General features: G+C 40.4%; 1 protein-coding gene across 1 annotated transcript in view; it reads left to right on the top strand.

The window, feature by feature from the left end:
• Positions 1–2,977: 2,977 nt before the first annotated feature.
• unc5db (unc-5 netrin receptor Db) overlaps positions 2,978–27,095 on the top strand; it is a gene marked incomplete at both ends in the record, with an annotated part of 108,358 nt that continues 84,240 nt past the window's right edge. The window contains one exon of the mRNA XM_083673748.1: positions 2,978–3,059. Coding sequence (XP_083529874.1) covers positions 2,978–3,059 — 82 coding nt within the window. The remainder of the gene's footprint in view (positions 3,060–27,095) is intronic.

Raw genomic sequence — 27,095 nt, 5'->3', positions numbered from 1 at the left:
GGCACCGGTGAGGTTAATGCAATAAGATGCTATTTATATGCACATATAAAATCCCCCCCCCCTCCACAGAGATGAAGTGTAAGATTGCATGTGGATATCGCTCAAATTACAACGTATAGCTACAAGGCAAGACATGCCTTTGTTCAAGAAGAGTATTGCAACTGCCTACTTTCACATGAAGCCTTGTGAAATGAAACAACAAAACTCACACTCTCTTTTTTAATAATACATATTTTACATAATTGTGTTTATGCAAACTTTAGAGCAAATGACTGTATTGAATATTACCACCTTGATAAAACCCAGTGTACCGTAGCCTTCAGTAGCCTGTTCCTGCCATGTAAGTCTGTGAAGCATAGATCTCATTCAGCAGTGAGGGGAGAGAACCACCTGATGGCCAGCATGAGAAGCTTTGCATAGTAGTCATTCACCTGCTAAGCAGAGCATTTGCATACTGTAGCCCTGATTAAGAACCCATGCACATACTCAACTGTCACATCTGTATGCATGTGAGGGCCACCTCATCTGTTACAGCATCCCCTGTGGGTACCTACAGTAATCTTCCAATAGACAAAGCCTTCAGGCAGCCTAGATATCACACACTCAGCGCTGGTTTGTTTATGGATTTTCAACATGTTCCCTTGAAGAAATTAAGCTTTCTCCCCACAGGATGCTCCACATTACGAGCCACTCGATAGTTTTGACAGGAAAGTGACAGTGACATTTATGCGCGAGTTTTCGGACTACCTAACTTGCACTCACGGCACGCAGGAAATAAATAAATAAAGTTGTTCAATCAATTCATAACAGCATCAAAGATGTGCACAGTGAGTACCCTCCAGGAGAAAATGTGTTTGATAAGAAACCAGCCCTCATGTCGGATTCAATAAACTGTGTCATACCACACTTCTCTTGCCAAAAAGGCAGCAACTGGTATAATAGTACGTTTTAGAGTTCACTCAGTGTTGGCAGAATACAGTTCCATACCATCCAAACATTTACTGGACCCCAATCACTTGTAATGTGCATGTTTTTCACAGCTGTTTTTTTACACCACAGTCAAGAGTCATAGATACAGTAGGCTTAGCTATGTGGATTTGGTCCTAGGTATAGGTATATTAGGTGAATTATATAGTGAACAAAACAATTCTCAAGATTATTTATATCAATTCTGGTGCATAATGGTGCAATAAGAATTTTTGTACTTATTTTGGTTCTTGTGATACCATCAGCAAATATGCACCCTGGTGCCGGTCTGTCACCTGTCACGTTCGGTTTGGTTCAGTAAGGGGGCCCCCAAACAAAATCCACCTTAGGCGCTCCAAGAGTCCAGGCCGGTGTTGTGTCAGTGTTCCCTTGTCAGATAGTGTTCCCCCTCTATTAATTGTGGTTTGAAGAGGTATCTAAGGCAACACTTAATTGATGATGGCTTTCATGTCTTTTCATGCATTTTTAAAAAATATTTTAACATTCATTATTTAATTCAGAACATGAATTGCTGTTTTCGCAATTTGTCAATTTAACGCCAAAATAAATCAACATTTTTGACTTGAATGCATAAGATTACAGATGCAATCATCAACAACATGTCATCTGCAAGCATCAGCAAAGTCTTACAGATAAATAAATGAAAAATATTCACATTTTGAAAGTGTTTCTAAAGGGCATGGGAATATCAAAATCACTGTTAGAATATTTACAGAAATGTGATGAAGAAGGGTATAACACGATTGACAATCATTACTGAAGTAATAATTCATCATAATTGCAAAGGTTTTGCAATATTAATATTCATGCTGTCATCAATAAGTCATTGTGAAACTGCTTTAGAGGACCAAGTGTCAAAAGTGTAAGCCACTATCATTGTTATTTTACAATAATTTCATAAGATTACTCTTAAAAACACACTTTCTGTCAGATTGGGAACACTATCTAACAAGGGAACACTGTCTGACACTGGCCCTGATGGCACCACCTGAAGAGCAAAGCGCTGACAACAACCTGTAACAAGTTGGGCGAGGGGCATAGATATATAACATATAGAATCTACAGGGGTGAGAGTTGTGTTAAACTGTGAAACCACAGGCATACATGCACCTAAAGTATCCTGGAAGAGAAAGGTACTTCCCTGGACCTCAATCAGCAGCCTAATTTCACTCCGGAGCTGAATAGAGTGCTGTGAACAAATTGTGAAGCCCAAGGAGAAGTTCCAGGTAAAGATCTGAGCTCTAATAACCAGGCGAAGTGAAGTGCGTTATGTTGAGGTTCATGTTTATACATTCACGAGAGTCTAAACTTGATTGTAATGGATCTTCCCTTTTGTTATGATAGGGATATAACATATATATATATAATTCTAATTCTAATTCATTAGGGATATGAAAACCCCCAAGGGGACTACGAATATAAAACAAATAACTGTCCTCGAATGATGAACAGAACACGTTAACTGCTGCACGTGTGCGGTCGGTAATATCACCCCCCCCACCCCCCCACCCCCAACACAGTCAAATAACGTGTAGCCAACCGTTAACATTGTTTTAAACCCAACCTTTAAAATGTGCAGTTATTGTTAGGGATGTTGTGTAAAAAGAAAACAAAAACCGACACCGCACAGATTTGTTGGTCAGAGAACAGAGGACGTGTCTACCGTTAACTTCAAGGCGTCTCCCCGCGCGCGCGCGCGCGCGCCCACCACGACGTGCCATTGGCTGACGGCGGACTGTCATCCACAGCGCGAGAGGTGTTAGGAAAAAGTCCGAGCTGTGTCCCCGCGCACACTGCGAAAAAAGTGAAGTGAAGATGCGTTCTCCGATCTTATTAGCGCTAGGCTCATTTCAGTCAATGAAAAAACACTGTCCCGTGGCCGTTGATAACTACGAAGGAACCTGTTACTGCCACCCTGTCAATGCTCGCAAGATGGTGAAAACGGGGTAATTCTCCCCATACGGCGCACTCACTGGAAAGTGAGACAACTATGGGTGCGCTGACGAAGGGACGTTACCTTGCCTTGGGCTTCATTTTCCTTGTTTATTGCTGTACATGTACGACATCTAAAGGTAAGATAAAAAAACAAAAACAAAACGTTGCATCTACCAAACCCAAACTATGTAGGCTACCTGTAGGTGTGTGTGTGTGTGTGTGTGTGTGTGTGTGTGTGTGTGTGTGTGTGTGTGTGTGTGCGCGCGCGCGCGCGCGTGTGTGTGTTTGTTCATCACTGTGTGATTTTCGTGAATCTTTAATATTGGATTTATTGAATGCAATTACTTTTCAGTTGCGCATCAGTTGCACGTTGCTCATATGTTTCCTTTTAGATTTGTGAATGACTTTATACACTGTTTATGGTGGGACCTGTTTTACGAACATATGAGAACATCTGCACCAACATCCATCACCTTGTTTAATACTTGCCGTTTACAGCAAATGGGCTGTCAAATGCGCGCAGCCAAGACCGTGCCGTCCCAATATTCTCCATCCACTTTCACTGTCGTTGTTGAACCGGACGGAATTCTATTTGGCTTCTCCAAACAGCTGCACCCACTATTAGTTTCCCTCGAGTATTCTCAGTCCTACAGTGTGCGTTTGCTGGCTGTACCCTATTTTAGAGTCCTATGGACATTAGGAGAGAGATGCAACAGGCGCAACAATGGCTCCATCACTTTAACGCCTCATTGATTTTGCATGAAGTGGATAGTGGTAGTCGCCTACAATGAATGATTATTTGAAATAAGATTAATATCTAACAAATCAGGGCTTAAACAAACATATTTGAAACCATACATTATATTTTATTTAACTGCACTGGGCTACCATATCTCAACTATAGTTAATTCAGTCGCATAATCACTGAATGGGAATTTTTCCGTACAGCTTTAACCGTGGCACTTACAGTGGCAAAATGACTTGTTACATTATTCAGAGAACACATTAGGCCTGTCAATATCATAAATACTGTTGACAAGGACACTTTAAAGGCATTATTTTTAACAATCGATTCAGCAGTTAAGGGAGTTAAGATGTCTTACTGCTAGAGTTTGCACTTATACAACAAGGACAATCAGTGTTTTACTAATGCGTTCCCACAAAGGGTGGGCTAGTTATCCATTCAGATATATGGTTCAAGTGCTGTGCACTGCAGTGCTGTAGATGTTGTCAGCCCTCACCTACTGGAGTGACTGAAAGATTAGATGTCTTGACCTATTCTTTAATTGGGGCATAGATTGTGCGTTGGTCTAAATCCATGGTGAGAAATAAGGTTATGGGAGACTCTTTTAATCCATGGGTCATCATGGCACAAAAACATCGATCCCAGATCTCCAGATTTATTGTGCATCCATGCCTCAAATTAAAGCTATTTCCAATATAGATTGGATGTTGATGAGGATGCATTCTGTTTCTACCACGGAGGATTACAGACTGCTCTTCTGAGGTGGCCCAGTGCAGTAGTTGTTGCCCTTTGCATGTGACACATCACTCTCGAAGGATGCAAGGGTTTAGACAAGTGTTGCACGAACCCTTTTTCACAAGGTTGACTCTATTAACCAAACTGCACAAACGCTGCCTTTTAATGCACTGGGACCCTCTATCCTGACCACCACCACTCAGATTTAAGCTGTTACGGATCAATGGAGATACGCGCTGCCTCTGCGCCGGGAATGAGAATCACGCGAGGGGTCATGAACCAAGGTTTCTCCTGTGCAACACCGCTCTGAACAAGCGCAGTGCGGCCCAAGGGGAAACTTTAAAAGGTTTTTCAATTGTATCTATCTACCCTGTGCGCCTCAGAGTTCCAATCTTGCCTTATCATCACACGCAAGGATCGTGTGGCTTTTTCTCTCTCTCTCTCTCTCTCTCTCTCTCTCTCTCTCTCTCTCTCTCCCTCTCTCTCTCTCCCTCTCTCTCTCTCTCTCTCTCTCTCTCTCTCCCTCTCTCTCTCTCTCTCCCTCTCTCTCTCTCTCTCTCTCTCTCTCTCTCTCTCTCTCTCTCTCTCTCTCTCTCTCTCTCTCTCTCACAAGGTGCAAGGAGATGTACTGTACTTCTGTATCACAGAGGATTTTCCAGCACCACTGTTCATTTTGGATTATCCTGTTTATTATGCTATTTCATACTGAATATCATATACATATATACATATTGCACCATTTTATAGGAACATGTACACTGAAGGCTACAGTATATAATAACCTTTGGAGATTTGAAACCATGTGAGGAACGCAGTAAGCATGGGATATATATGGCCACAGAAGGTGTTGACTCGGGGTGATTTATTATTTATCTATAAATGGAGCAGCTAGGTTAAATCTTATTCCCTGAAATCTTCCCTCAAAAGTGGCCATGACTCTCTGGAAACGTGCAACTGATATTCCGATTCAAATGATAACGATAATGATGGATTTGTGACTTTTATAAAAGAAAGTGATGCAGAGAGGGAGGTCTGCAGATGTAGCTTTGCTAGGGGTGTATACTGTATCTGCCATTAATCACATTGGTGTAATTAAGTCTTTTAAAAGTGAAATGTCATTTTCATACTCTCTACCCACGGATGAGTGAAGGACGAACAAATTAGAGAAGCAGTAGCCCACGTCAATCCATTTTCATTGGGTTAGTGAACAACGAAGCAGTGTTATGCTTCCAATTACGTGGAATACTGTACATGTATGTCTATCCATATAGATTCTTCATTGACCCTATACATTTATAATACAATTTGAATGTTATTGAAAGGTAATTTATCAGTGTACCCTTAGGCTAGAAGTGAATAGGTTTCATAGCCGTTTCATTATTCAGTTTGGCCCCAATTCAATAAGTAGATAAGTATGTTACCAGGTGAAGACAAACACGTTTTTTTTTTGGGGCACCACAATAATGAATGTTTGGATTCAGGTCCTCCATTCATGTCTAAGGAAACAAAAACAGTGTTAATTGCATTTAACCTTTCCTTGGGGCATAATTACAACTGGATTGGTAAGCTAGTGAGGTATGTATTGAAACATAGGCTCCACTGTGGTGTTCTCTGTACACAGAGATTGCTGTCAGCTCTCCAGCCATCTCCTGCTGCTCAGTAAGAATACAGGACATGCATGAGCTAACCTTTAAGACTAGCCTCCCTCCTCCTTCCCTCTCCCCCATGCAGACATTTGACATGTAGACTTGTCAAATAGCTCTATAGTTCAGTTCAATCATGACCCCAAGCCGCTGATTGTGCTTCTCTCAGTTACTGTAGGGGTCCTAAACAGGATTGAAACCCAGTTTGAATTACATCCTCAGACAGAGAGAGAGAGAGAGAGAGAGAGAGAGAGAGAGAGAGAGAGAGAGAGAGAGAGAGAGAGAGACAGACAGACAGAGAGAGACCCTAAAACGTGAATACTTTTTAGTTTTTGTAGAATTTCACGATTTTTTCACAGGGTGCAAGGCTTTGATGAAAAGAGACGAAGGTCAAATCTGTTATTTTCTCTCAGAGCAAGCAGGGGGCTCTGATATTTTCACTGCCGTCCGGGAATGAATCATCAGTTTCAGGCTGCCGGGGGTGTCAATGTGTGCAGTTCAGTGCCCAGATTTACATTTAAATGAAACCAAATGGCTGTACATTCAAAAGTGATATACAATAATGATGATGGTAATAAAAGGACAGGCATTTTGTGCTGTTAGAATGCCTCCTGCCTGGGATTGCCTTAGTTTAGGGATTTTTCAGTTTTTTATTTTTTTTTATGAGTTATGCTTTTGTGCGTCAAGATTATTACATATACATGCATCCATTTCAATGGTTGAATTAACCCTTTGTATGAGGGTGCAGTATATCCTGTAGATGGATCTACAAATCTCTGCATTGCAATGTTGCTTCATATACTGTATATGGCAATAGGCATTACCGTCGAACAGTTATCTTGCTTTCTCCTTGCAATAGACAGCATTTTAAGTGGATCATATGCTTCAAATTGCACTCCATATGGTTTGAATAGGCTCACACTTGTCAACTTTGCACATTTGAGAAAATCAATATATACAGTTGGCATTCCCTGAAGGAGAACAAAAGCATTGTATCAAATTCCATTATTCAATAATGTCATGATGGCCTTATCTATCCGCAATGGATGCTGTGGGTTTTAATTCACTTTATCTGAGGGGAGGGCAATCAGCAGACAGGGTGACTAGCCCCTCTCTGTGGCAGTGCTAAATCATGTACATGATGACTATTTGATCTGAACTGGCCCTTATAGAGAAGACTGCCTTGTGAAACGTGGTCCGAATCAAATTTCGGAATGTTTTGATAACAAATAGAAAAGGAAAAATATGAAGAGCATCAAACAGCTGAGGATTTTCTCTCAGAGTGTGGGCAACATGCCCCTCAAGGGGCTCATTAGACCAAGGTCTGGAGTGCTTGCATCATGTGGCCTTGTACTTGCATGACACCTTTGCGTCATGCAGCCCAGAAACAAAAGCAAAGTAAAGTGACATCTTTGTGCAAGAGATCATTAGAGCACTGTATGTTCTTTGTCCTCCCGTCCTTCGGATGAGATTGGTCCCGACTCCCGAGCCATTAAAGATCCCACGGCACTTATCGCAAGAGTAGGGATGTTAATGCCGGCGTCTTGGCTAAATTCTCAATCGGGCTTTATACAGTACTATCATGACCACCTAATCACCCCACGCTTTCAATTGGCTCATTCATCCCCTCTCCTTTCCCCAGCAACTCTTCCCCAGGTCGTTGCTGCAAAGGAGAACATGTTCTCAGTCAACCTGCCTGATAAAATAAGGGATACATAAATAAATAATAATACAAAAATGTTCATGTCTTTATCCAGCTCCTTCACAGTGATACACAATCAAGTGCATTTGGTTGTCGTGGAGGAAAAACAGGGGAGAGGTTTTGTTTTGAAATGATGCTATTGCCTCCACATTATCAACCAAAGTTGCTTACATGTGTTTCCTTCATCACATGAAAATAATTCCACTTTGTACTGTAAAGCAATTACTTCCAAGCAGCCATGCATAACATGGGGCCTCAGTCTCTGTTTGCAAATCCTCCTTGGTTAATGCAGAGTTGATACCATGTCCTTAATTGTCTTTGGGTGAAATTATGCAGATTCAAAGTGAGTAGGTCTGTAACAGTTTACCGAAGCACCACGATCCATGACTGTGTTTCAGGGCTTTGATTTTAGTTTTAGTGGTTTTTATCAAAATTATATTATTATTAAGTAAGGGTGACCAGAATGGCAATCACAATTGCAGATAGAAACATAACTGCCTGTCAGCTTGACATTTTCATTCCAGTCTGTCTCTGTATTCAGTCTGCACAAGGTGGGACTTTATGGGTATTATGTGTCTCTATCTGTGTGGGTGTGTGTGGTTTACGATTTACCTTCTCAAATATCTAGAATTGGCAAACTGTGCATGTGACTATTTTTGCACATTTTGTGGGGAGAAATGGGGCTTATTTGCCTGTGCATTGGTTTTGTTGTCTCCTGTACATTGATCTGATCATGTTCTCTAAATACTGAGGTGTAGAGTTGTTTATACAGACTATGCAAACTTTTCCATATCAGTGTTTACAGATGGTGCGCACCAGATGAGCTTTTTACAAGCCTGCTTTACGATAGCATCCTCTTTAGCAAAGCTCCAAGCAACCATAACAGCTACTGGATGCACACACACACACACACACACACACACACACACACCCGCACGACACACACACACACACACACACACACACACACACACACACACACACACACACACACACACACACACACACACACCCAGACACACACACACACACACACACACACACACACACACACACACACACACACACACACACACACACACACGTCCAGTAAGACCATTTACGGCAGTATGAAAAATCTTCTCTTTTAGTGCAGCCATTCTAAATTGGCATGAAATTGCTGTTGTGCTTTAGTTTCTCCATCGAAACAATAGGTTCTCTGATTTAAGAGACTGAAAGTGATTGATTTTTCTGAAAGTCTTAGAAATAGAATACCAGCATATCCAGAGTTACTCTAAGTACTCAATTCAGTTGAACCTGCATTGCGGAATATACAAGGCTACACACACTTTTTTTTCCTGTGGTGGTGGGATCTCTCAACCCTATGCTTCCAGTTTTCAGAATATGACATGTATTTGAAGATAGTCGTTTTTAAACAAAGGCAAACATTGCTAAGGCAGATGTTGATGGAATCCGGCCATAAGCCTCCATGTAGTTACAGGTATGTCAGTTGAAAACAAAGCCTCAATCTCTCATTCAGTCGGAGAGAATTCAATATTAATATTGAAAAATATGTCATGTTGATGTATGGCGCATGGATGAAATCTATATTTGACTATCTCAAACAAATGGCCTTTTGATTGAGTGGGGTTCCTCAGTAAATCCTGGTGGTAGGCTAGCCCATGGAATTTCACTTAATTTTTTTTTCTATAGACAGGTGAAGACTGGACAATATTGAATCGGGTGACCTAAAAAGTATTTAGTTGTGTGCAATTTGTCTGATAACAATAGGTCTCTACATGGCATATTATTCACCAGAGTTTAGCATCATGAGTTTTTTCACGTGAAGGAATTCACTTCCATTGTTTGCTATTCAAAGTGATTTACAATGTGTATTTACTTTCAATGAGCAAGCTGTGCACTCCTTAAAGGCAAATCATTAGATGATTTTGCATGTGGAGAGTAGTTGACATTTCTAAAGCGAAAAGGAAACTAATGAAGTGCCCGAGAGCAAGATTTCATCCCTGCAACAATGAGCAAGGACGGTAACCATGGAGAGAATCCTGCAGAGCGAAGCAGTGAACTGGCCTCAACAGCAACCAAGTACGTGTTGACACATTCCCATCCACAGATTGCCACTGTGTTTTTCTAATCTAACCTAGCCTCAGCGAGCTACTGCAACTCTGATGGTCTTCCACTGTTTCTTTAGCTTCTTCTGATGCCTTGGGTCAGCTGTTCAAACATGTTCTCTGTTGATCCATAAAGTGAATCCAGTGGGAGGGAACAGGGCTTAAGGACAAACTGTGATGAATGGACTGCCACAGCTCACTCTGTCCTGCTGCCCTGCCTGGATGACCCAGTGGTCTCTGGTCTGGGCCCATGGTAGCCACTGATTGAGCCACTGTTTTTACCTACCTGTGTTATTACAGAGGCCACTGGGATGGGCTATGTGATTGATGCAGCTTAATGTCAATTTTTAGAAAGCTTTGAAAACCCCCCCCCCCAAAAAAACCTGATAGAACTCATCGTATATAATTTGATAGAATCATACACCACTGTAGGCAGAATGTCATTAGTCTGGAAGTATATGAGGGATGATACATAGCAGTACAGTAAGTGTACATTCAAATACAAATGGCACGCAGCCTAATTAGAGTTTCTATTCACATTTGAAAGCCAAGTCACTGCTGTAGTGGCCACTGCACTCCACGTTTTGCTCCTGCTGGCAATTTGCCTCAGTTTCATCTCAGGTGTTGAATTCCTTGTGGCTATTATATTTTATGGAAGCCATCTTGATTGTAAACTTTTCCTGACTTTCCTCCTATCCCCCCCCCCCCCCCCCCCGCCCCCCCCCTTTTCATATAAAATCAGTCACTGTGGGTTTGAGCTGAACTGATGAATGATCAGAACGGGTCTCAAGGGTGCTGGCTACAGTGAAATGGAGAGTAATATGAAAACACATTTAAAAGCTGTCACGAGTGTGGGAACCTCAGGCATCAGTTTACATGGAACGGAGACGGTTCCAGCCTGTTTCGAGCCAGGCTTTCAGACAAGATAATGAGGTAGATGTGCGATGACGACCTAAGACAGATACTGTTATCGCCTCACAGCAGCTCCTCGGCTGGATGGTGATGCTGTCCAACATATGAGGAGTATTGTACCTGTATTCCACTCCCCCCCCCACACACTCACACAGTCTTAGCTCTATGTTTCAGAATTGTACAGGTTGACTAATTTCCAGAAGAGTTAAAAAGATAGTTCAGTCTTTTACACCGTATAGTCAGATGTTTCCTTAACCTGAAAGTAGTCCATGGAAGTGATAGGGGCAAGTAGACTAAGTTCAATACCAAATCACCTCAAAGCAACTACCAACCAAGTTAGAAAGTTCATTTGAGTTGATTTGGCCGTGCAATTCTGAACCTTCAGTACTTGCCCCTATCACTCCCTTTTCTGTTAGCAGTTGCTAAAGTTAGCTGAAGTTAGCAGTGGCTATATAAACAACTCTAAATCATGGATTACAGTTTCTCCTGGCCCATAGACTACTTTCAGGTTAAGGAACCATCTGACTATAAGGTTAAAATAGTGCACTATACCTTTAACTGTTAGCCTACATCTGTCTGTTAGAACATCTGTTTATTTTGATGTTTGTAGTTGAGTGCTCTTACTATGCCACCCTATTTGCGGTAGTAGGTTTTAATGAGAAAATGGAGGGGGTGGATAACAGTGTACTTTGATCTGTGGTGGCGTTCATTGATTTTTCTCTCAGTCAGGAGATCCTGGCAGCATGGCCTGTGACCTGAATCAGTGTTTATAAATATTGCATTGTGCTCCTCTGTGTATTATCTGAAGGGCTTTACGCTGAGTAACTGTTCAATTTTTAAATGCCCTGAAGGCATCCTCCATCCGCCTTCTTTTCACTTTTGAGTTTTACCCTGAAAAGTCATTTCGGTTTTGATACATTGAGCTCCTAAGGGTCAGCACCATTGTGAGTTCCACAAACCTCACATTGTAGATACCTCAGCCTTTCAGGTCACATTCCATCTTTGTTGGTTTGTTTTGTGCCCACTCCAACAAATGACTGTTGTTTGAAGCTGTATTAAGCAATGTATGGAAATATGTACCGTTGGAAATTGGTGTACTACTACTTCTGCATGCGTGCATTAGAATAATGTGATGATGATGTGATGATGATGTGATCAGTCATAGATGAGAATTTCATCCAAGCTCAAAGAGATGTTATGTTCATAGTGGAAGGACACACACTGAGATAAGAGCCATCTCCAATTTTATGGTGGTACTTCTATGCCCTCTTATTTCCCTGGACATGGCGATTCCACAAGCTCTTTGAGAGCAAACTATCCCTAGTTGAGGGGCAGAATTTACATCTGAACAGTAAAAAGCTTTTAACATCACAGTTTTCAAAGCCAAGAATATACTTGCCATTGTGTCTGAGGACATAGAGACAGAGAGCAAGAAGAACCCAGTGATTTGGGGGCCATCTATGTAATGAACACATCAGCATCAATAATACAGTTGTGATTAATAGGCAATGTGTTTGTTTTGTGGCTATATCAATAAGGTCTTATGCAAATATTAATTTGGAATCTAGAATGATTAATGCAAGATCATTGATTGTGCATTCTAAATTCGACTAATGAAAAGGCCTCTTTGAAATATTTACTCAGACGAAATTAACAGGTTACGGGGAGCCCAGAACACGTGACTGCATAAATATAAACGGCAGCCGTTTATTAATTATTAAAAGGGAACTTTATTCTGAGAGGGTGGAGAACTGAAGTGAACAAAATCAAAGTCAATGTAATTTCTTTGGTTTATCAGAACAATATGGTATTATTAAATCGAAAAACGTTACTTAGATGGGGAACTTTTCTTTTTACATTTTCTTCATATCAATTTGAGATATCACACACTTGCTTATTGATCAGAAGTGATACACTAACAAAATCTCACAGTATCATTTTTGAAAAATATACCATTATCTTTCACAATACAGTTAATTCAACTGCTGTAGTTCAATAATTGCATAGAAGCAGTCTTGAAAAATAGAAAGAAAAGAAAAAATCACTATCTTCCCCTGTCAGTCCGAAGTGCTGAAGTTGAAACAGAATGGTAATTGCAGACAATAGGAGAAAGCACAGAGACCAATGTAGACAGTTTAGCCATTTGAATGGTCTCCAAATTAATTCTCGGCTTGGCTTTGACTGTCTGTCAGTCACAGAGGAAGAAATCATGAATAGTATCATAGCATAATCATTGAAATTTAATAGGACAGGCATTTTGCCATTTCATATTATCGACGTCTGGTGGTACTATTCTTTTCTTTTCTTATGAATTCACATTATGTGTCTGTAAAAGTAGGCTAAACTTGGTATTGTGGATACAAACAACAACAGGAAAGGTGGGTTGGTAGTGTTTCAATCTGTGTCATTGAAGGTTGGACCAGAACAGCTACAGCATTCAAATGCATTTCTGTCATAGTTTCACAGAAGTCGTATGCAGAATCGCACTGGGATTTTATCTTCATCTCCTAATTGCAATGTCTAATATAAAGAAAACGTAAATCCTCATCACACAATGAAGTTAAAATCATTAAAATCCCCTAATCCTTATGAACACCTCCCATTATTTTAAGAGCAGATGTAAGGAGGACCTCCATCAGTGCTTTGTAATTGGTACATTTAGGTCAATACAGATAGTAAAAGCTTCATTGTGATTTCTAGCCCAAATGAGAGATCCTCTGGTCGATGTTAAGCCAGGCTGATGTGATGTTCAGAATAATTCTGCTTGCATTGCTCTATGTTTGTGACATGCAACAATCCAACAATATTAAAGGGAAGGTTCAGCCTATTTTCATGTTTAGGTGAACTATCATCTTACCCTAAATTGTCCTCATAGGCCATTAATGAAAGCTTCTCTGGTTCTCCGTCCTTTACTTTGCTACCGCAGTACAGGCTCACAGTTAGTGGTGCCTAACCTCCAGTAAAATGGATTCCATTGTACCTACTTAGCATCATCTGAATTACATGCCATAATCTTGTCAGAGAAACTTCAAACAAAGTTTAGAGGCAAGTTATGCTTGAAAGGATTTATTGATCATGTACAGGTTTGTCTTGAATGTGGCCTGTGGTGGTCCAGTGGTCTAGCACCATGGCCTACAGTGCACACTATACAATACATACAATGTCGGTATGGGTGTGGATCCGGTCCATGCCCTGCTAACATACCCATACTTTCCTGTCTTTCTCTACTACCTCTATCCAATAAAAACGTAAAAATACAAGTGGGACTACCACTCAGATGATGCTACCACTCAGATGATGCTACTAAACTTTGTTTGAAGTTTCATTGATGAGAATTTGGCATGTAATTCAGATGATGCTCAGTATCGGGTACACTGGAATCCATTATTGGAGACAGTGCTGCCAGAACAGCCTGTGCTGCGATAGCAAAGTAGAGAACGTAGAACCGGAGAAGCTTTCACTGTTGGCCTATGAGGACAACTCAGGGTAAGATGATATTTCAACGACTGTAAGCACGAAAATAGGTGGAACCATCCCTTTAATATCACGAAAGGGAACTTTTAAGGTTAATAAAAAGGTTCAGGTTCTCCATGAAAACCAACAGAGGACCTCCCTATCCGTTATTGACCATTAATTGAATGTTTGGAAGACTTTAAATAATCTTTACTGTGACTGCTCATGCCCACCAGTAATCCATGATCTAGTTAACTTGTTTGCAAGGAAACATAAAGCTTCCATCCGGGTTCAATAGTATTGATGCATGACCTGCCAAAAACGTTTTCAATGGTTATTCTATCTTCCAACCCTGAAGGTTGAGCAACACTGGTCTAAAACTAATTGCTTTGTCGGTCTTTAGTATGCTACACTAACCTGGGGTAATTTAACAAAGAGTGCATCGCAAAGGAGGTCTGCCTATCTTGTTCACCCACTGGTGCAACAGTCCCCAGGCAGGGCACTATTGATGGCTCTTCGCCATTAGCTCTGCACTCATTTGGAAGAGGAGCGTAATTGAATCTCTATTTGCAAACCAACTAAATCAATTTGAAACAGGGTTGCCGCAGACTTTGCCCTTAATGATGTGGGCAGCCTCCATTGTCAAGTTTCCCAGAGAACTGTTAATGGAAAATAGTTGTTTATTTTTTTTGTTTTAAGGGGGGTAACGCAAAGCATTGTGATCTTTGATTATAATACTGATCTCAGCCCACCGCTGTTATACTGTGACAAGGCATTAAACATCCATTAGTTTCATTTAGTGAGGATTTCCTTTCGACTTGATGAATTGCAGGGCCCCCTCACTTTCATGAATCATTTTTATACTTCCAATACATTACTTGAGGAAATTAGATTAAATTATTTATATTGGTCAAGACCCGCTGAGGATATTTCACCTAGTGGTTTGCCTCTTTTGAATACTCATTTTGATAAGAAATCACCACAGTCTAGTATGTAACATTCAAGCTTTCTAAAAGCCAACTAATGGTTGTAATGACTATGTTTATTCGGTAGCGATCAGGGAATGAGATCCCTTGAAAGAAATGTTTTGGTCTCACAAAAGCCCTTGTAACATGTTGCTATGGCCAGAGGTATTTATATTATTATTATTAGGGAACTTTAAACTGAATTTCACTGTGTTTGGCCAGAGGTGGCAGATTTACGATTGCTCCTTTAAAGCATTGTTGTCACAATTGTCTGTGTTGTTATTTAACCATTGTATAAAAGCAATAAGTGTGTGCTTTATCGTGAATCAAGTCACAGCTGAGTGGGTGCTAACAATGGCCCTCATCTGTGGCTTTATTCACCATAAAGCATGATCTCTCATGCCTTATATACCTGCACTTGTTGCATTTTGGGTGGATATCAGCAAATGTTAAGACCATATACACTATAAAAGTCCATATGTCAAAAAATGCGTAACTAATTTAAACATAACTGGAGACACTTGTCATTTTTGGAGACAGACGTCGCCGTTATGATTGGTAGCCAAAGTTAACCTGTTCTAACGAACGGTAAATATGTTATAATTTGGCCCAGGGTTTACTCAGTTTGCCGGTAATGTACATTGAGTCATTAACTGGAATTTACTGTAATAATTTACTGTTAATCTGCTACCGCACTGACACTCTTTTGCCACAAATCATAACGATGACACCTATCTCCAAAAATGACGAACGTCTCCAGTTTTGTTTACATTCTGCAGTTTGTGAAGTACAGACTTCCATAGCATATTGAGAAAATGGATGATATAAAAGTATGACAATCAATTTTGTTATGTTTGTTTTTGTTATGTCGTTTCTTTGATATTGCTCGGTTTTTAAGTGAAATTTATCCCTTTGAAGCGTTGACTTTACAGCATCATTTGATAAATGACATTTTCCTCGTTCGCTTTGAACAGCTGTGGTATTAGACTTTGATAAATGTTACTTTCTGGCGATTGTTCTCAGTCAAAGGCCTCCCTTATAGGCCATGTTTGTCATAATCAGTATCTTTCCTTCGAATGTACTGAACCTTACTTACAGTACGGGGAAAGATAGAAGCTTAAATGTCAGCCGTTGATTTAGAGTACATGAATCCTCCACAGTTGTGCGAGGGGATCTCCTGTGTGTCTCTTTTTAGTAGAATGCAACTTTAAATAGTAATTGCTTTTCAGCATCAACAGGGTCGGAAACCGAAAGCAAATGTAAATACAATCAAATGAGATTCTGATCGCGGCCTGAGAGGCAGATGGGCTGAAAAGTAATAAGAAGAAATGATATCACAGGGGAGAACAAAGTGTGGTGATTACATTTATTTCCACTGCCCTATTACTAGAGCACTGGGGGGAAACGAGCGCTGAGCTTTCTGTTTTTGCAGCAGGCCACAGGCCGTTAAAGACTCCACAGTCCTTTTTATTCATGGCGTGTCAGAAAAACAGCTCGCCTTACCGTGGTCCTGTGAGAGTTCCTGGATGATTTGAGCTGAATTCATTTGTGTAGAGGCCTTTTATGTGTATGCATTTGAATCCTGCCCCTAAATATCTACATAGATGTATGCCTCTGGAAAATGAGAGCTGAACTATTACAATAAATTACCCAGTGTTTGCCCTCATTATCAAATCAGCCTGTGTTGTGTGCATTGGTGAGGTAGAGTGCAATTGTGTATTGATATTTGTCTGCCTTCAGCATTTTTCATATTCATATCGTACTGAAATCGGTCCCATTCAAATGTGCATTTGTATAGCCTTCATTCTGAAGCTCAATATAAACATTACTGCTTAGAGAGTTGAACAGCTGCGGGTGTCTAGACAGCCTCCACCAATGGTTCTGTTTATGAAGGAGTATGGAAGACACAGTAAGTGAATTCAGTTTTGACTGTTATTGATAGTTACTTAGACAATGACCGGAGATTTGACTTACTTTGCACATCATCAAGCAGTGAACTGAAACAGAAGAAAAATAAAGTTGTACAGTATATTGCATATAAGGATCATTCAAAAAAATTGGCAACATCATTGTACAGTTTATGCGCAGCAACAAGGTGTCCTGAGGTAAAGTCAGCTAGATTGAGCCATCAATGTAAACATGTTCCCCATACAAACTATGTACTTACGCAGTAACACACGAGAGGGTGGGCTATATTGTGGATATGGGAACGGCTGTGATGTGGTCATAGTCGACCATCACAGCCGTTACGATAGCACACCCTTGAGTGTGTTATTGCTTTCATATAATGGGTTTACACAGACACCAACAATTCTGACAACAACCAATGGTGCTTTTCATTATATATATTGTATTGGTTTATACCCTCTATTACTGTAGTTACAGTAGGGACACAGGCTGGTTGATAGTTCTGGAACACATGAAATATCACCATGGTTAGAGACACAGGCTGGTTGATAGTTCTGGAACACATGAAATATCACCATGGTTAGAGATGCAGGTTGGTTGGTAGTTCTGGAATGCATGGTCTAATATGATGTTCTAATCCAGTAAACAAATCTCTACCTAGCTGGCTTATAAAAGCTCAGTTTAGTTGTAGAGGTGTAGCAGCGTAAAGATGACAAAAACAACCATGACTGATCCATTATTGCCAGAATCCTCTAGCAACGTTTTCATTCTTGAAAACCCTTTTTTTTTTTTTTTTTTAAACTACAATATTCTGAAGAGTGTTTAGGGTGTATTTTATACATTTTGCAAGTGAAAGTGATGAGGTCGCCGTGCTCGAACGACTGCAATGCTTCTCGGCCAATCACAGTGCTTGATTTAATCAACCCATTGTAGAAAGCACCGTATATCCCTCTGTGACCCTCCCCGCACAAATCCTTCTGTTCTTGTACTCACAGCAGGAGTCTGCACAGTGCAGTAGGTCAGAGAACAGACTCAAGGAAGTGCACTCAATGCCAGGTTCTCAGCAAAGGACCTATTATAAAAACATTCCGTGTTCTTGCAGTATATATCTTTTTTTGCAGTAGTCCATTGTTTCCTCTTGCACTTTGGCATTATTGAAGCTGCAGTCTGCTCAGCTGCTGGACCGAGACCAGACATATATTTCAGTAGGGAAACTCGCCACAGCAACTACTGTATGTCACTTTTTTGCCAAGGTTGAATTGATTAAAAGGAGTAATACTGTTCAGTGCCAGCTGTATAGGCCTATGTTGATGTTGATTGATCACATCTGATCATCATAAAGTCCAACCATTTATGTACAGATACAGGAAAACAATAACATATGATTTAACCATGTGCTGTGGGATATGAAAAGGTCCAAAATCTAAAAAGACTAATTTAAAAATGGACTCTTTTGCCATTCCTGCAAACTGTAAAATAACATCTTCCCCACTCGCCTCTTTTACTTTTCTTGTACTTGAGGCGGTACCACAGGACTCTGGGTGGCGAGAGCCTGACAGGCAGATATGATGGATACCCCTCCATTATCTGGGCCTGCTTCTCTGCCCCACGTCCTGTGGGACACAGTCAGCACGACATTTATTAATCGACTGCAGATAATTCTTAATAAAACAGCCGAAGTGCCAGCCCTGCGCTGCGGAGATCTCCCGGAATGGCACCCTCCACGTGTGACATGATACATTACCATGCCAACCGGAAAGCATTATTAACGTTAAGACTGCAAGGGTGGACTTTTTATTACTGAAGCTGCAAATCTGAGCTGTGATGGAAGACCAGCCACTGTAATCTATAGATACAGTATGACATGGCAATGTCTTAACATGCAAGTCAGGCTCCTTTGTTTTGTTGTTACTGTTCTGACAGTATTGCACACTCATACTGCCTATTATACTGTAAATGCTACTTTGAAAAATATGCTTCAGTTGTCATCATGATACAGTACCTAGACCTTTCTCAATACTGCTTTTCTCAATACTGCTGGCGACAGTTAGCTGGAAAGCTACAGTAGCTATTTTTTTTTACGTAGGTGACTGGTTCTATCTTAGCAAAAATACAGGCATTGTTCAGTCTCTTCACTAACTTTATTATCCATAATGAAACAACAGCCAATACGAGCAGATAATGCAAAAACAATTACATCTCTCTCTCTTTTACTCCTCCACCGCTGCTGTGTGTGAACAAGGCTTAACATTAGCTGCGGTCAGACTTTAGAGGAGACACAGTATTAACAGTGACCTCTAACGGCCGGTCGGACTAAGCTGGTGGCAATAACCAAATGTTCAAATGGTTTCCATGGCCACAGAAACCTTTGTACAGTACTTCAGGTGATTAGATGAGTGAGCTTTGACTCCGTTTCGGCCATTTTGACTCTTCTCATCCACTTGCCATCCAGGTTAGCCTGCCATCTCCTGTCTCTGCTACCATCACCCTCATGTCATGTCCTCCAATACCAATACTGCAGTACCCTGTATGCCACCACAAAGAGTCAGATGCGGTATTGGCATGGTTTAAATGCCAGTACCAGGCGTCTGATTTCCCATCCCACACCAGCAATTAAGAACGCACTGCATCTCACAAAGATGGGCTATGCTTCTGACTGAGTTAATCTGTGTGTACATGTGATATTATGCTTTAGATTTGTATTGCAAAACTGATATTTGAGTCATCATTGTTTGCTAATGCCATTATCCCAAAGAGCGAGAAAGCGTGAACTTTCATCATGGTGGGCTGCTTTATTGTTTGCCAGTTGAGTTAACATTTCACAGATGCATGCTGAGAGACGGGGAGAGCAGTACAGTGGATGGGCCAGCAGCCAAGAATGGAGAACGCTTTTCATTAGTCTAATATTCCTCTGGAGCCCTCATCAGCAATTCTTTCCTTTCATAAGAAAGCAAGAGTCACCTCTGGACCTCGGCCCTAAATGGTTAGAACTGAGCTAAGTGACATAAACACACATACTGTAAGTCCTCTTTCTCTCTGATGTTTGTTGTACAAAGGAGAGAGGACTTCATTAAGCTCTCATTGCTATAGGATGGCTCGGGTTGTAATCCTCCTACTTGTAAGTGAACGGCCATTTAGATACAATGTGTGCTAAAGAGGAGAGAAGCAGTGCAGCTGGTGGGCAGAATAGTAGTCCTCTGATCTAGTAGTAGCTAATTAAATACCGTACAGTAGCAGTCATTTTATGAGAATCCTGTGGCTCATAACTAAGGCCATGTGCTAGGTCCTCAGTTATAAGTGCTATCATTTGCAAATGTGATATTGGTCAAATCATTCGATGGTAATATGTTTCTTTTGAGGATTTAAAGGATTAATTTACAACATTTTCATAGAACATGATATTTAATTTATAATTTTGTTTTAGTCTGCTGTTTTCTATAAGCCTTGAGAGAAAACCTCCACTTATACTGTCAAAAATAGGCCACTACAGCTGGTAGGTTCGGCTATTTATTGGATAATCCTTACCATGAAATGATATACAGTATTATTGTGTGGCCCCTGTTGATTTGACTTCAGTTATGAATATTAAGGGAAATATTTACCATAACATTATTTCTACCACTTTTCTTTTTTATATATATAGTGCCCTGCGTAAATACTGGGAAAGTTAACACATTTTTTCCTCTTTTGGCTCTATACTATAATAGCTTTTATTTTATTTTTATTATTAAGGGTATTTTACATAGTTCATATTTGCACATAGTTCCCCTATTTCAGGGCACCAAAAGCAATGGGACAACAGGGGTTTCTGGTTAGTCAGGTGTGTTCCGTCACATCATTTGTGCCGGCATAAGAGAGCTGTCAATGTCTAGTATTGGTTCTAGGCTTTGCCTTTTGAGTCTGCTGTTGATGTCTGTCAACATGAGAACCAAAGAGGTGTCAGTGAAAGTCAAGGAAGCCATGAGTAGGCTGTAAATCAGAAAAAAAAACTATCAGAAACATAGCCAAAACCTTAGGCTTGCCAAAATCAACAGTTTGGAACATCATTAAAAAGAAAAAAAGCACTGGTGAGCTCAGTAATCGCAAACTGGCTCGTAAGCCAAGGAAGACTTCTATAGTGGATGACCGAAGAATGCTCACCATAATAAAAAAACAAAACAAAACAACTGTCCCACAGATCAGGAACACTCTCCAGGAGGTAGGCGTGAAGGTGTCAGAGACTACCATCCACAGAATACATCCCCAGCCGAACTACAGAGGCTTCACTGCAAGGTGCAAACCACTAGTTATCCTCAAAAAGGATGGTCAGTTTGCTAAAAAAAAGTACCTAAAAAGCCTGCAGAGGTTATCTATATCTATATCAGAGTGATTCCAAGAGGAATGTTTGGAAAAAAGGACTTGCCAATTGAATCCAATTGAACATGCCTTTCGTGATGGTAAAAAGACTCAAAACAACAACTGAAGATGGCTGCAGTACAGGCCTGGCAGAGCATCACCAGAGAAGATACCCAGCATATGGTGCGGTCTATGGGTCACAGACTTCAGACAGTTATTACATGTAAAGGATTGCCCAACAAATACTAAACATGAGTGCTTAATTTGGACATTATATGAATCTGTCCCATTACTTTTGGTGCCCTGATATAGTTTTTAATTTCTGAATAGTGAAACCAACATGTATAAAAATACCCTTAAACAATCTCTACTTTAACCTCACAGTAATTGTTTGATTTCAAATCTAAACTTTTGGAGCATCGAGCCAAAAGAGGAACAAATGCTTCACTGTCTCATTACTTAGGCGCTGTATTTTGATAAATTCAATTTTCTCCATGGAAATTGACTGACACTTCTTGTAATTGAGCTGAGTGAGAATGGTAGGCAACACAACAAACAGCATGCTTGTTAGTTTTCAATAGGACTGCCCACAGATTGTCCAATTGTATTACCAGTGAGGGAAATGTAATTGTGAAGATAAACATGATGGTAGAACTCTGTGTTGAATTACCTGGTGAATGAATTACCTCATTAATGAATTACCTCATTAATGAATTACCTGGTTAATTAATTACCTGGTTAATTAATTACCCGGTTAATTAATTGTGTTCTACTACTGTACGTATTTTCTCTTATTTGTGTCTTAAATTATTCCCTCGGTCATATCATTAATCCACCAACAGTTACTTCTGGAATTCATTTCTCCATCAGCAGTCTCTCCTAGAGCTCGACTGTGTCAGGCTCAACCCCATCCAAAGGCGCAAAGAAATCAATTAAGGAAAACTCTGTCTCATAAGATGAAAAGCTCCCAGATCATGAGATGTATCAGTACCACTTCCTCTTCCTCAGTAGATTTATGTATCACTACACAGGTCTCAAGCTCCTGTCTTGTCTCTCGTCTTTTGTGCTTACGTTAGTTAACTCCACAAGAATCATTCAGTCAGCAGGGTAAGATAAGTTAAGATAAGATCAACTTTATTGTCCCGAAGGAAAATTGTCATGGAAATACAGTGTTGTTGTATAAGCTAACTTATGTGCTGGAAACCCTGATGCCTTCTACTGTTTTCTACTGAGACGCTCCTCTGTATGCCTAATGGACTTGAGAGGAGGAGACAGGTGCAAATTATGACCGCTTAACCGTATTACTGTGGGAGGCGGTGGTGACAAAAAAAGTTAAACGTTTGAAAGTTAAATAATTTCTTGACTACAGCACACATTATATTTAAGACAGCATTTGTAATGGATGAAAGCATGCTACCATCTCTTTATTTAGAAACTCAAATCATGTGTTTCATCTGTCAGCTATACATTTTCATTGCTCTGTTAGGTTTCCTGATGATTGGGTTTGGCAGACGAGCTCATTGGATCCCTCCCACGTCCTGCCCGATGCGCCCTTTTAGAACCTGGCAGTCTCTTTGCTGCATTTCCATTTCTGCGGCTTGAAATAGACGTCAGTGCGAAACCTATTAGGTGCATTGAAAAAAACAGGGCTGGTGGCTGTGAGATAATGTTGAATTGTCTCGCTGGGACCATATATACTGAAAAATGTATGCACTCACTGCAATGTAAGTCGTTTTGGATAAAAGCGTCAGCTAAACGGCATATGTTATTTATTGCTGTCTGTCTGTCTGTCTGTCTGTCTGTCTGTCTGTCTGTCTGTCTGTCTGTGTCTGTCTGTCATTTCAAGTGCACACGCACTGGGGCACTTTTGTTTTCATACAGTAGTAGGCACGATACAAATAATTTGATATAATAGAGCAGTTGACCTTTTCTTCTATTGCAGTGCAAATCTGTTTGTTTGATTCCCTTGTTATTCTTGTCTTCATTCCGAGCCATCCTGATGAGACATTAGTAGGATGTTGCTGAATCAGTATTTTATTGGCTGCATTGTGTTATTAGCTGGCTACATTAGGTTAAATGATGTGTCCGTGTGTGTGTGTGTGTGTGTGTGTGTGTGTCCGTCTGTGTCTGTGTGTGTGTGTGTGTGTGTGTGTGTCCATCTGTGTGTGTGTGTGTGTGTGTGTGTGTGTGTGTGTGTGTGTGTCCGTCTGTGTCTGTGTGTGTGTGTGTGTCCATCTGTGTGTGTGTGTGTGTGTGTGTGTGTGTGTGTGTGTTTGTGATAGATATCGACTGGAGGTCTGTTGTATTCTCTAGTTTCTGACAGAGTTTGGGCTTCAGGGCAATATTTAGTCGTATCTCAGAGGCCAGCACTTGTGATAGATGATGCTGAGGATTCTCAATTTGACGATGGACAGCACAGAAATGAAGGGCCTAATGCTTTGAAACAAGAGCTTTGAGTTAGGAAGCATATGAATATGAACATTTCAGATCAACTATTTTTTGGGCCTCTAAAGCCAGGGAACATTTAAACATATCCGCAGGAGCTCATGAGACCTGTTGTCAACAAGTATATGACTTGCATATACAGTACAAGAGTGAAGAAGTGTTTTCTCTTTATGACTGAACCTTTCTCGATTTCCCCAAACACGTTCCTCCTCATAATTCATCACAGTCTTGCAGCACCTATCATTTCAATGTGTCAAATATCGGATGAGGCTTGATACATTACCATTAACCGTTATCTCTCATGTCAGGACATTGTTCATCACTCATTTTGAGCCGTGAGAGCTATTCATTCACTCAGCCTTTCATGTGCCTGGATCTGATTCTTTCGGTTCTACATCTTTCAGACATGTGAATTAACCTCAAAGACATGGCAGTGGAAATGATTACTGTAAGTTATGTAAGTTAGAATGCATTGCCTGCATTTGGCAACACAATAATAGAGAGAAACACTATGACAGAACAAAAGAGATTTGTATAGTCTTGGTCTTTTCGAAAGATTTTTATGGTATGTCCAAAAATAGATCACTTTTCAGCAATAGTTCTGTAATGACCTATGCATTTTTCTAATATTATATATAATATAATGTCTTTCTATATAATGTCTTTCTATATATAAAGTATATCATATATAATGTTTATATATTATATATAACAATCGTTTTCTTATATTTCTGCTCCCTTTTATTAATTCTTCTCCCGTGTAGAACAAAATATTGAGACACAAGTTATGCTGTTGACATTTGGATGTATTTGTTCTTGATGACTTGATATACTCTCAGATGATTTCAACATGTTTTTCGTCTTGTTTTTCCCCCATCCTAAAGATGACAATTGGCGCTGATTTCTTTTATTGACTTATGTCTTGCAGACACTTACAGTAAGCACCGATAAGAAAATAAAAATACCAGCTTTCTTCTGCTTTGCTTTATTTGTCATGTGTCATTCATTTCAGTATTCTTCAAAAGTTAACATTCAGATTATGCTAGTTAGCTCAGCAGCTTCTTTCAGCTCCGTAACTTGCTCTCAGTACCAGCGGAACTGTTACCAATTACATTTGAAAGTGGGAGGATTAATGCAACTGTTAATTACAAGGAAGGAAAAGTAATGTTTCCAAATGCAAAACACTGATTATTTCTAAGCATTCTAAGTACTGCTGCTTGGCAGATAAGTCCACTATTTTTCAACGAGAGACAGATTAAAGTCCGGAGTTGATAAAGGAGCAGAAATTAACCCTTTGGGTTTAATTAACATTTTCCAGATTAGCATAATATTCTCCACTGGAGTGTCACTTCCTCTGTGGCTTCTATTAAATGAAACATCAAAGCTTATTTAGCGCAGAGACATCCCCAGTCTCTCAATTTACCATGAAGGATGCAGACCCCATGGACCACCACCACCACCAGTGTGATATATTGAAACGGGGCTAACGAGGACGAGGATGTGCCGCAGAAAACTAGAGTTTAGATCATGTTTACCAGGCTGGAACAAGAAGCTCCTGCATTGTGTGATGATAATAATAATAATAATAATAACAACAATAATAATATCCATAATAATATCACTGCTACGGTAGGCTACTACTGCAATTGCTACTTATAAATCTGATTCAGTTTCATTCAGTTTTTGCTTGGTACTGTAAGAGCTGGCAAATGCCTAATGAAAACGACAGTATCGCTGAACCTGGGCAACACGACTTAGATATTGCGTTTTCCAAATCGTGAATATGATCAAACCATCCAAGGATGTCTGTATTGACTTTCAACAAAGGCTGGCTTGTCTGGAGATTTGTATTCATTTCCCCTGTCCTGTTTTGTCATTCATCCATACATTTGTTGACATGAAAACATCCCTTTTACTTCCCATGGGACAGTTCAGTCGCATGTTCTAATTGCGTTGAATCCCAGATGGTAGAGACAGGCTGCCAATGAGTCTGTGAACAAGGTTATTTTGAACTGCTGCTTTTAAATTCCTTTCTAGCCGAAGCACTGCAATCCCATTCCATGCAGTACAGTCTCATTGCTCTCATTTGGTGAGGTCTGAAAAGTGACACAAGGACACAAAGTGAGTCAGTTTATTAACACAACAACACGTGCCACAGAGAAGAGAGATCAGAGGATTGGAATCATTTACAGTGTGATCATATGATTTTATTTGTTGAATGGATTCCTGTTGACACCCATAAATAGCAGAGCCCATTGTTAGATTCCACACAACTCCGTTCATGATGAGAAGAGAAAGTTGTGTGAAATACTCCAGCCATGGTCGATTTCATATTGAAGGTGCAATATGTAGCCTTTTCCCCTTGAAAATGTCATTAAATAACCATGCTGAATCATTACTTATACTGCATTGGCAATGTGTGACAGTGTGTTCATCTGCCAAGACCCTGCCCTTTTGCCTGAATTTGCTTTTCCAAAATGTTCGGAACGTTTCTGGGTGTCTACCACTTGCTGTGGGTAACCTGCGACTTGCGTGTGTGTGGCTCATTGGCTATCTGGGTATTTGTTTGAAACTTCAGGTTTAGCGAATGTGAGAGTCTCACTGGCTGGCTCATTTCCGTGTTCATATTTCCACATTTCATGTTGGATTAAAACCTGAAAATGATTGACAGATTTATCATTGTTTCAGTTAGAAGTAGTTCGCATTGAGCAAGGGGAGGGAGAAAGGAGGAGACACTATTCTGAATTGTCATTGCAATTCCGATAGCAGTGAACAGAGCAATCCTGCATATGATGCCACTAATACAAGACAACCCCTCTGGTCCAGCTCCAGTGGATTGTTGGCGTAAGCAGTTTCTCAAAATAAAGTCTCCACAACACAACACATATTGGAAACTTTGTAAGCTGCCCCGATAGCAGACAATTACTCCCGGCAGGTTTCACTGTCACTTTGAAATCTACAATACAGCACAGAGATGAGGCGAGCAGGTGAGAATCTAATCGGAGCTCAGCGGTGCTGCTGTGTGTCACTAAACTAGCTTACCCCAGCAGCTCCCAAGGACATTAATATCCCACAACCGTTGTTTATTTATTTAGCTCAATTCTTATTATTATATTCCTCAGGCCGACCCCTTATTGCTCATTTTTCTTTGCTCCAGACCTTCAGTGAGGGATATGGCGATGGCGTTGACGTTTAGGTTTACCACCCCACGGCCATGACACT

Source organism: Argentina silus (genome assembly GCF_951799395.1).
Source record: "Argentina silus genome assembly, chromosome: 7".
NCBI classification, from domain to species: domain Eukaryota; kingdom Metazoa; phylum Chordata; class Actinopteri; order Argentiniformes; family Argentinidae; genus Argentina; species Argentina silus.
The sequence above is the reverse complement of the archived record's forward strand: the minus strand, read 5'-3'. Positions and strand labels throughout refer to the sequence as shown.